A 12,433-nucleotide genomic window follows, 5' to 3' on the forward strand; every position below is an offset into this window, starting at 1 on the left:
CAGAATAACAATCTCAAACTTCCCATACAACCTGGCCAATAACACAGCTTCTTAGTTTGGCAGCTAAGAATATGAATTGAGCGATAGTAAAATAGCAGAAACAGCCAGAAATACTCAGCCAAGTTAGGCACCCTCTCCAAGCGGTGGGCAACAGCACAGCTACCTGCAAGCAACAAGTGTGGCACTTGTGTGTGTACTGCAGCGTGGTAGCAGCAGCAGTGCTATGCAACAACCGGGGGTACACGATTAGACGTACGAACGTCCGCGACCATCTCCTTGGTCTTGCTAGCATTAAGCCGGAGATGGTTGGTCTTGCTCCACTGCACAAATTCCCTCAACACACCATCATGCTCAGCCATGTTTTCACCAGTGTTACATCCCCAGCAAAGTGATATGGTCTAAAATGTATAAGCCCAGTTACAGCCGTTTTGAACACTGTCTGCCGGCCATCTTGAAAATGTAGGAATTCTTTCTGGCCTGAGGTTGATAATCACCTGTGCCAAATGTTGTGCTTGTATCACCAACTGAGCTATCATGTCCATATGACATGCCTGACTAATAGTCAGAGATGCTAATCATGTACCTTTCTGTGTGTCAGCTTTGCTTGAGTTGAACGTCACCAAGGCTCCTCTCTGTGCCATGGAAACCTTCTATGTTAAAACTGCCTGTCTGCCAAACCAGCTCTTCTCTGATGGTGAGGAGTGTGTGGTCTCTGGATGGGGCCGCACTAGAGAGGGTACGTATCTATCTACACATTACCATCTGATCTGAATCACTGGTATGAATCTATCTACACATTACCACTGATCTCAATCACTGGTATGCATATATCTACACATTACCACTGATCTGAATCACTGGTATGCATATATCTACAGAATTACCACTGATGTGAATCACTGCTATGAATCTATCTACACATTACCACTGATCTGAATCACTGCTATGAATCTATCTACACATTACCACTGATCTGAATCACTGCTATGAATCTATCTACACATTACCACTGATCTGAATCACTGCTATGAATCTATCTACACATTACCACTGATCTGAATCACTGGTATGAATATATCTACACATTACCATCTGAATCACTGCTATGAATATATCTACACATTACCACTGATCTGAATCACTGGTATGAATCTATCTACACATTACCACTGATCTGAATCACTGGTATGAATCTATCTACACATTACCACTGATCTGAATCACTGGTACGTATCTATCTACACATTACCACTGATCTGAATCATTGGTATGAATCTATCTACACATTACCACTGATCTGAATCATTGGTATGAATCTATCTACACATTACCACTGATCTGAATCATTGCTATGAATATATCTACACATTACCATCTGAATCACTAGTCACTACTATGAATATATCTACAGAATTACCACTGATGTGAATCACTGCTATGTATCTATCTAGACATTACCATCTAAATCGCTACTATGAATATATCTACAGAATTACCACTGATGTGAATCACTGCTATGAATCTATCTACACATTACCGTCTGAATCACTTCCATGAATATATCTACAGAATGACCACTGATGTGAATCACTACTATGAATATATCTACAGAATTACCACTGATGTGAATCACTGATGAATCACTGAATACGTTGCTGCGAGATATTATTTGTCAAAATGATTTCATCCAATTCAACATTGAGGTGTCCACAATGTTTAATTATGTTCCCACTCTTACTGCACCCTTTGCAAAGTGAAATGCCACCGAATCGGTTATCCTTTCCCACTGTCATTGGCCTGGTTTCCCAAAGCAATTTTAGCCCTTAGTAGCTCACGCGTGGTTGTAGAGACCTAACCCTGACCATCGTGTTCCCGGGTTTACACGGGTTCGGGCAAAGCGACATATTTATCCCCCTACAACTACACCAACATTCAGATTTCACAAACAACGTGCTTAATAAAGCTCACACCTGTCTAAATATGGAACTGCCTTCTGTAAAAGTTCTATATAAAGTGTATTTTATTTGATAGTCCCCCTAAGTTTGCAGGATCAGTCAGTGTTTCTTTCGCTCTTTGTCTCTGTGTTCAGGGAATAAAAAACGTACCAACAGGCTGTTGGAAGCAAGGGTTCCTTTGATCTCCAAGCGGAACTGCACGGCCCCTGATGTCTATGGAGACCGTCTGGACGACACCATGATCTGTGCAGGACACATGGAGGGAGGAGTGGACGCCTGCCAAGTATGTGTTTATGTGTGTGTGAACCCTTTTGACCTGAAATGTATTAAATATTGTGATGCCCAAGATGACCTGCTTGTTCAAAAAACAAAAACAAATATAGCTCAAAGCAGCGATAACGTGGCCAAGCCGGGAAAAGCAGGAATGCCAAAAAGCAGCAAGGCCAAGTAGCGGGGCAGGTAAATGCATTTTTGCACTAAAATACTTCACAAGTGGAAAGAAACCTAAAACTTTTCACAAGTACTCCTTAGGGGTTGTTCCTATGATAAAACACGTTAGACACTGAAAAATCAAAATGGCTGCCATGTTTCCAAGATGGCTGCCTCTGAACAGTACGCCAGCCAGTTAATGTCCGATTTTCATAATATTAGAGTTGTTTTGTAGGTTTTAAAACATCGTGAGTTCATTTATTACTCTTTTAAAGCAGCCAGAATAACTTTTCTGACTTTTGGTTGGGGTCTTTCCTCACCTGGGACCCCCCAAACAGACCCCTGAGCTTATCTGAGTAGTCGCTTTGCTCCTGCTCCAGAGCAATGTTAAATTAGATCATAACTGAAGCATTAAAGTTGTTGTAACTGGGCTCTGAAAGCAAAAATGAGTAGTAGCAAATACCCAGGGGTCTTCCACAGGGGTCCCGGACCCCTAGGGGGTCCTCAGAGTTACTACAGGAGGCCTGCCGAATCTTGATGGGGAAGTTCCTTTTTTTTTATATGTATATATATTTTTACATTTGAAACTGTTTTTATTAGTATTCTCAGTATTATTTATAACATGTGTGTGTTAGACAGACAGGTTCACAGGTATTGCAAGAATTAAGGTATTGCAACTTCTCACTTTGGGCGCACAGTCTAACATGTCCATTTATTGCATTGCACTAACACTGACAACACAACACACACACCTCTTTGTTATCGTCACCCCAAAACCCGCACCCTATCCTCTTAAAGAGCTCACGGTCAATTGTACCCAAAGAAATTCACTACTATACATGTCCTCCCTAATAATGTTGACAGTTTCCACTATATCATTTGCAGGGAGGAGAGTGCAAGGCAGGTTATTGTTTGAGCAGCTGCACCGTCCCTTGTAACCTGCTTTGCAAACACATTTGATGAGCTTTGCCTTTGCAGCAGGGATGGCAAGAAACCTGACTGGAACATACCCTCCACTCTCTGAATTCCATCTATTTTTTCAATTGATGGAAGCTCAGGGCAATTTGTCAGGTATGACGAAGTAGGCATCATAATACGATACCTTCATCAAGGGACATGATTTTGAGGAAGTGCAAACACATGAAGAGGCTGATACCCCGATTCCTTATCAAGTCCTTGCCTCCGGTACAAAAAAAGGAAATTGATATATTCGAGTGAGTTCAAGTTGATGTTACAAATGTCAAGGGTTCCTTTGCGTTTTTCAGGTGTTGACTGGGGAAGAACATTTGTTGGAATCACCAAAAAGACATGGGTCAATGCCTACTTGATGATGATGATGATGATGATGATGATGATGACCAAGCCACTAACCGCTTCAAGGACCTTGGCAAGGTCATTGGCCATTCCTCCTGAGCTTATAAATTGTGAGCTTCCATCAACATTGCAGTCCGAACATTTTGCATGCCATGTTTACAGTTTAAAAGGTCCAACAACCCTGGGATTACTCAGATGGGAACTATTTCTGTCAAATAACTTGGAGGGTGAGATGCTACCTCCAACTCGTGCTGCACTGCTACCACATTACCTCCGTGCCAACTCCGTCACAATGCAGGATAAATCATACCTGACAAATTTCCCTGTGCTTCCACCAATCGAAGAAAATAGATGGAATTCAGAGAGTGGAGGGTATATTCCAGGTTTCAGTTTTCTTGCTCTCCCTGCTCCAAAGGCAGTACTTGAGCCCATCAAATGTGTCTGCAAAGCAGGTTGTAAGGGACGGTGCAGCTGCTCAAATAACCTGCCTTTCACTCTATGCTATGGTGGAGACTGTGTCAACACTATTAGGTTGGACATTGAAGATGATGATGATGATGAAGACGAATATATCCTGCATGTCTGAAATTACTGTAGTGTAGTGAATCTCTTTGGGCGTAATTAACCATGGGCTCTATAAGAGGATAAGGTGAGGGTTTTGGGGTGACAATAACAAAGAGGTGTGTGTGTGTGTGTGTGTGTGTGTGTGTGTGTGTGTGTGTGTGTGTGTGTGTGTGTGTGTGTGTGTGTGTGTGTGTGTGTGTGTGTGTGTGTGTGTGTGTGTACAAACATTCCCGTGTCATTCCATCCATGTTTCATCTCTGTGATAACTTGGAAATGTTTGCATCTTTGACAGCTAATACACCAGATGTTGTTGTGGTTGATGAAGAGTCCAGGGAAGTGTCTGTATTGGAGATGGCCTGCACCTTTGACCCTAGCCTAGAGGAAGCTTTCATGACCAAGGTCATTAAATACCAACCTCTCCTAAATACGATCTCAGAGCTGGGGTACAGGTGCAGACTATTTGTTTTCATATTTGGCAGCCTAGGACATACCCACAGGCTGGTTGTTAGAGGGTTTCAACAACTTGGAGTGCCTAAAAAAGAGGCAAAAAGGCTGGCAAAGTATTGTTCCGTCTCCGCTATAATCGGCAGCCGCCACATATGGCGGAGACGCTGTTACTTATACCCGTAGAGTACCAAGTGCCTTGCTATTGTATCATGAAGACATAATGCCATGATTTTGTAAATGTTACTCTACTGCACCTATACTATTTGTGTCCTTGTATGCCTCTCCTTTGTGTGGACATAAATAAATGGTTAAAATGTGTGTGTGTGTGTGTGTGTGTGTGTGTGTGTGTGTGTGTGTGTGTGTGTGTGTGTGTGTGTGTGTGTGTGTGTGTGTGTGTGTGTGTGTGTGTGTGTGTATGTGTGTGTGTGTGTGTGTGTGTGTGTGTGTGTATGTGTTGTCAGTGTGAGTGCAGTGCAATAAATGGAAATGTTGTTCTGCACCCAAAGTGAAAAGTTGCAATACCTTCATTATTGCAATCCCTGCAGTAACAGCTGTCAACCATAACTGTTTTAACACAAAAAACATTATAAATAATACTGAGAATACTAATAAACCATCAAAGTACAATACATAAAACCAGGATACATAAAAACATTCAAAGTTTCAAATGTAAAAAAAAAAAAAGAAAAAAAAAAGATCTCATCGAGATTTGGCAGGCCCCCTGTAATAGCTCTGAGGACCCCCCCAGGGGTCCCGGACCCCCCGTGGAAGACCTCTGTTATTTGCTACTAGTCATTTTTTATTTCAGAGCATATTTCAGATCTAATTTAACATTGTTCTGGTGCAGGAGCAGAGCGATTACTGAAATAGGCTCAGGGGTCTGTCTGGGGGGTCCCAGGTGAGGAAAGACCCCAACCAAAAGTCAGAAAGGTTATTCTGGCTGCTTTAAAAGTGTAATAAATGAACTCAGGATGTTTTAAAACCTACAAAACAACTCTAATATTATGAAAATTCGATATTAACTGGCTGGCGTACTGTAAAACATATCCGAAAAGGCGGCCATCTTTAAAACTGGCGGACATTTTGAAAATTAAGTGTCTAATGTGATTTTTCTAAAGAATGACCCAAGAGGTACACTCTGTAAAATTGTGGTGCTTCTTTCCAGAACTGAAGTATTGTTCTCCTTAACAGCCCCGCTAAAGGGGGGAAAAAAACGGGAAAAGTGGAAAATGAAATCAAAGAAAAAACTAGAAGCAGTGCTCTTCCGAGGTTACATCCTCCCCCCACACAACGCATGCACGTCCTGTTGCATGTTAACCCTTCTTGTGCCTATCTTGGACAAGTTCAGCTTTTTTTCAATACAATACAATATTTTTTTTTGCTATTTTACTTACCCTGAGCTGCTTGTAGAGATGTGGGTGGTCCTGGCTCGTCCTACGCTTCCCAACGACCGAGTCTAGATGGTCCGACGATTTATTCCATTGAAAATGGTAGAATAAAGTTTAGAGCCCCCCCAAAAAAACTCAATCTATACTGTCGGCGGCGCGACATATTCCGGGGTGCCGATCCCGATCTAGTCCGGCTTTTTTAATAAAATGAATTAATTAATCGGAGGCCTCAACGAAGCCCCGGTCTAAATGTCCATCCAGGCCCCGGGCCGCGATTCTGTTTACATCGGCCCGTAATCGGGTAACGCCGCCGCATCGCGCCGCCGACTCCAATACAAACTCACATCTTTGAAGCTAATTTTTTCTGAACTGTGTTCTTCTGGAAGCGGAAAAGTTTTATTTCCGGCTAAATCGCAGAAAATCGATCTTCTAAATGAGTGTTAGCCTATAGCTTTCCTGTTGCCATTTTCATCCGGGTCTTTTTCATCACATGCACAAACGTGAACACGCACGTCACTGCTACGTGAGTCCCTGCATGTTGCAACGCTCCTCTATGAGATGGACCCTGGCCACTCAACAGACTTTGGCGCAGGATGTGTTAAACTACATGGATTTGATTTTCCATTATCCATTGGGTCATGGAGGGGGGCCCAAACTAGCAGAAACAGCCGATCTACAAGCTCTCAACGCATTGCTATCCGAAAAGTTGGGAGGTGATATCACAGGTGACATCACCTATGTAAAAGTCCATATATGGGTATTCCCCAGAATCCCTTTTATGCCCATATATGAAGATCCCTGATGTCATCGATATATATACAGTATATATCACTGGCCAGATGGCCAAGACATGGCCCATATCTGTGTGGCTGGTTCAGATAGGGATCTCCATGTATGGGCATAAAATATATTGTATGTTGTGATGTCATGGGAACCACTCTAACAGAATCCCTTTTATGCCCATATATGGAGATCCCTGATGTCATCAATATTAAGCCCATATCTAACAGGACTTCATATGGGAATGCCCATATATGGAGGAAGACAGCCCATATTTGTGTGGCTGGTTCAGACAGGGATCTCCATGTTTGGGCATGAAAGGGATGTACTATATACAGTACATGGATCTCCGTACCAGGGGTCTCCATATGTGGGTACCAGGGGTCTCCATATATGGGTAACTGGTCCGATATACATCACTGGCCAGATGGCCAAGAATTGGCACGAGGTCGCATGTCACCCTGAGGCGTCTTACTCGTTTATATCAGGTTCCACGTTGTTAGTGGTGACATCACCGAGAACGCTGCTCCCTCATTGGCTAAAGGCCCTGCCTTTGTACTGTCGGGCAGAAACAGACAGCTGGAAACAGACCACAACAAACACAGTACTTGTGCGCTCTGCTGGCTCAAGTAATACAAAGAAAGAATGGAGGGGGAAAAAGGGGGCAAGAGAAAGTGAAATATCCCTTTAACTCATGCCAATGACGTCTTTTTTCAAAAGCCCTGGGTGCCAATGACGTCTTTTGTGTTTTTTGTATAGAAAAAAAAAGATTTTTTTTTTTTAAAGATGTCAAAATTACCTGAGATCAGAGAGATGCTTTTCTCTGTTTGTGTGTTGGCTCCCTCGTTTAGCTGATTGAGAAAATGTGTGTTCATTCTAGTGGATAGACACTTTTTTTTATTCAAACAGCTGTATCTCTGGAACCATTTGTCTGATTGACAAAATTATTTTGCCACTGAATCACAACAACTGTGTCTGTTTCTGTGGGAAGAAATTTCTATTAAAAAAAATATTTTTTTTTCATTGCACAGTAAAGAAAAACATACCAAATCCTAGCACATCTACCTTGGAGCCATTTTGGCATTTGGCACGGTTGGAGTTAAACTGGTTGTTTGTTCTTCCAGGGTGATTCAGGGGGTCCTCTGATGTGTGAACAGGATGGGACTCATTACATCGCTGGTCTGGTGAGCTGGGGACCTCAGTGTGTTCAGAGTGACAAGCCTGGTGTCTACACCAATGTCCACAGATTTGTGGCCTGGATTCGTGAGAAAATGTCTAACGTTGATGTTGATTACTCTTATGATGATATCACTGATAATGTTGACGCTGATTACTCTTATGATAATATCACTTATTATTGAGCACATGTTGTAAGACAGGTTAAAGATTGTAAGACAGTTTGTAAGGCAGATTTAAATACCCACACCGGTCATGATTTTTTTATTGTGTTTTGGGAGCTTTTCTCTGAAAATCCTATTTGTCACTCAGCATTGCATGGCCTTCATTGGCCCGCCCCTGTGACAGCAGGTTTGACGGGAGAGTGTTTTTTGCAGGTCTTTCAGTCCGAGTGTATCAAAAAAGCAACTGGGTTAAGGCGGCGGAAGCTTGTGATTGACTGCGCGGAGGTACCGGAAGTCGGGGGAAAGGAGATACACCTAAACCTAACATTAACCATAACCCTAACCTCAGTAAAACTAACGCTGGTGAATGCTAACCTGGTGAATGCTAACCTGGTTGGACCAACGGTCCTTAACCCAGTTGCTTTTTTGATACACTCGGACTGAAAGACCTGCAAAAAACACTCTCCCCAGGTTTGACACACATTCATGATGTCATCCTGTCACAGCCAGGGACAGGCCAATCACGTCCAGAAAGAGCTTAGTCCCTTCCCATCTCACATGTTTATGCACACAGATATAAAAAGCTAGATACCTCCCTCCGGTTTTTATATCTGTGTTTATGCATGCATGAAGTCAGCCTCTGATTGGGCAACATACCAGGAAGAAATCAGGATCAGGAAGTAAACGACACACAGAACCACACTGTTTGCTGCTGTTATTTTTCAATAAGTTTGCACAGAACACAATTACATTTATTCTATCACTGCCTACATCGTACATTTATATCAAAACTAGGTTACAATTTTTACAATGCAATTCCATTCATAACTTCATTCATTCAAGTCTAATGATAATAAACAGAGCCCACATTAAAAAAGTAGGCTATAGGCCTATTCAAAATGTTGAGCCCTGATAAGGCATAATTAGTCTAATGTTGCAATTGGGGGTTCTAAATGTTGATAACAGGGATGTGGCATATTAAATGAGGGTACGGGCAAAGTTTAGGATCCCATAAGTTCATTTGTTTTGTTTTTATTTTTTTCCCTGGAGGCTGCCACCTTGTGGGTCAAAAGTGCTAGTCCAAAAACACAGATACAATTACATCATAGAATCAACCCCTCCTCTTTTACCATTCACCCAACTCTGTGGGTGTGGCTAACAGTTCGTCCATGACCGTATGCAAACGCTTCATGACCCTCTTTTGGGCCGTGATCCACCACATGAGAAACCCTGGTCAAATGTTAGGTGAATGGTGGATGGTTTTGATCTGCTTTATGTTTAAGAAAACTGTTTTGATCCCGCTTTGTATCAATAAAATTGACTTGATGGACAATTTATGCAATGAATTTTAATTATAGTACAGTTCCACCTTTCTTACAAGGTAAACTTGTCAGGTTTTACTTGATCACTAATCAAACCAAAAACCAATGACTAGAGTCATTTTATTCCCCATCAGTGAAGAGTATGATGTCACGTCAAGAGTGTCATTATCACATTGTGGAAATACTTTTTAAGTGAAAGTTCAGTATTCCAAGTTGACTTGAGTAAAAGTGCCAAAGTACTGGCATCAACATGTACAACAAAGCAGCCTACCAAAATTAAAAGTAGGCTATACTCATTAGGCAGAATGCCCCATTTCACAAGTTCAAAATGGTTTATTTTGAAAATAGCTGATCTGAATTTGTCGAACATTGTTGTCTGTCTGTCTGTCTGTCTGTCTGTCTGTCTGTCTGTCTGTCTGTCTGTCTGTCTGTCTGTCTGTCGATCGATCGATCTATAAACCATGTCAATCTTTAGAAAACTGACGTGTGGCTCTGTCAAAACAACGCTCAGTCTAAAATGAACACACAAAATGAACACACCATTAAAGTCATTGCGCTTTGTTTCCATTGGGGTCCTATAGGTATTCAATTCATCAACATTTAGGCCTAAAGCTCCAATCCCACCGGGCATGATAAAGATAAAGATATCCCTCTAAAAATCCTTCTCACTCATGGTAAAGTCCACAGTCCACACCACAACGAAAACACAGATATAATTGATATGAACATATTAAAGTAGCATCAAACACATTCATAAGGATGCTAGGGTTCAAGTCGATAAAAAAAAGAAGCGAAAATAACTCCTATTAAATTAAACAAAGATGTGTCGCCCGCATGTGAAACTAACAACTAAACAATCAGCTAAAACAGGAAATGTCCAAAAACTCACTCACTCACACACACACACGCACGCACGCACGCACGCACGCACGCACACGCACACACACAATCGCTTCTTCTCGGCTGAGGACAAACAACAAAATATGACCATAAGAGATGAATAGTAACACACTGCTTTATTGAGCAAAGATACCGCGCGTGCGTGCGTGCGTTCGTGCGTGCGTGCGTGCGTGCGTGTGTGTGTTGTGTCCGCACAGTCACATCATTTATAGTTTAATTTGACAAACAGACGATGTGAAGAAACAGACTTAGTTTTGGTCCTAAAAAGAGAAATGTTTGTTTTATATTTTTAGGAGTTATCGGATTACAATTAATACAATATTCAGGTTAGGATTAGACATAATATCAAGGTCACATTTAGGATTAGGAGTAGACATAATATCGAGATCAAGTTTAGAGTTTGGATTCATGCCCCAAAAAACTCATAAAAAAAGTAATATCGAATAATTTCTCTCTCTCTCTCTCTGTGTGTGTGCGTGTGTGTGTGTGTGTGTGTGTGTGCGTGTGTGCGTGTGTGCGCGTGCGTGCGTGCGTGCGTGCGTGCTCCATCTGTCAGTAATACAAGAGACTCAAATCAAACAAAGCCGTTTAAATCAAACTCACAACAGTTCAACTGAACCACTTATTAACCCTTTGCTGCAGTGGACCGGGGTTCCCCAGGGCTCTGTGCTAGATCCTCTACTTATATCTCTGTCTACAACAACACGGCAAAATGACGGCGAAATATGAGATCTACGGAATTCTCCTTTAAGTGGTCAGATAGGAGGACCGCGATACATTTTCAGAGTTCAATTTAATGATCATGGAATCAATGGAACTAACAAAGTATACTTTTAAGTTCCTGTTTATACTTTTCAAGATTTTATAGATTATAAACAATTCATATTGTTGTTGGGTTTTTTTGCCAGTTATTTATGGGGGACCATCTTGCGATATCCCCACGGCCCACCAGTGGGCCCCGGACCACAGTTTGGAAGCGCTGCACACAAGGGTTCAAGTGGTAAAAAAAACTAAACAAACGATTAGATATTATAATGATGCAAATGATTACATAGTATAGTGATCCAAAAGATTACATATTATGAATGATCACATTATGAATTGAATTATGAGCTTTTTCCACAAATATGAATTAAATATTTTCACTGAAAATTTAGACAATGTTAACCATAACGCCAATAAGTTACATTGTTACATCACAAAACAACATGCAGTAATCCTGGTCTCTATACTGCCTCCCCCTGGGCAACCGGGCGTCTGATGGAGGGGAAAGGAACAGGTTGGAATAATATGTAACTCTCTCGTCAGGTGATAAGAAGCGGCCTGCTCACTCCTTGTGCGGAAGCAATCAGAGCTCTCCCCAGCTTGGCAGAGGGAGAGCAGAGCCCAGGATTACATTTGAGTTTGATTAATGATTTTTTTGTGTGATTAATTAACCCTTTGTTTCAAATTAAGTGACATCACACTGGAGGGTGTGGCTTTACCCTGGTTATCACCATGACAGTGATGCAGTCAGGAAGGGGGCGGAGCCGACTTCCACCAGCATCACTGAAGCAAGGTTCTAATAGTTTTAGATTGTTCATTATAGTTTAGTTTTAGTTACCGGTAGTTTTGACAATTGTTTTTCTAATTTAGTTAGTTTTAATTAGTTTTTAGAGTGGGGTTGGTAGTATTTATCCGTTTATATTTTTGTGACAACACCTATAGTTTTAGTTTAGTTTTTATTAGTTTTAGTTTAGTTTTTATTAGTTTTAGTGTTAGTTTTATTTTATACTTTCAGTTATTTGTCAGGTACGAAAATGTCAGAATAAGTAGATTTATTGTGTAATAAAAAACTCAACAAAATATATAATTAAAAATATATATTCAGTTACTGTTGGTACTGTTTTGTCAACACACAGTTAGTAAGTTATCATCTTATTCTTTTAGTCTAGTTTTTATTTAGTTCAGTTAAAGTGGGCATGACACGGCCAAAACAGCTAATTATGGCTATC

At 41.3% G+C, this 12,433-nt stretch overlaps 1 protein-coding gene across 2 annotated transcripts in view; it reads left to right on the top strand.

The window, feature by feature from the left end:
- Positions 1-9,550, top strand: part of LOC308307028 (complement C3-like) — a 72,635-nt gene extending 63,085 nt beyond the window's left edge. The window contains exons 43-45 of one of the 2 annotated variants that reach the window (XM_080752120.1): positions 599-736; positions 2,090-2,238; positions 8,002-9,550. In XM_080752120.1, coding sequence (XP_080608246.1) covers positions 599-736; positions 2,090-2,238; positions 8,002-8,238 — 524 coding nt within the window. In that variant the 3' untranslated portion in view covers positions 8,239-9,550. Of the gene's footprint in view, positions 1-598; positions 738-2,089; positions 2,239-8,001 lie in introns of those variants that run through there. The other variant, XR_013963195.1, reaches the window with a different exon arrangement.
- Positions 9,551-12,433: the final 2,883 nt, after the last annotated feature.

The sequence above is a fragment of the Nannobrachium achirus genome (assembly GCF_963921795.1).
Source record: "Nannobrachium achirus genome assembly, chromosome: 21".
Lineage (NCBI taxonomy): Eukaryota > Metazoa > Chordata > Actinopteri > Myctophiformes > Myctophidae > Nannobrachium > Nannobrachium achirus.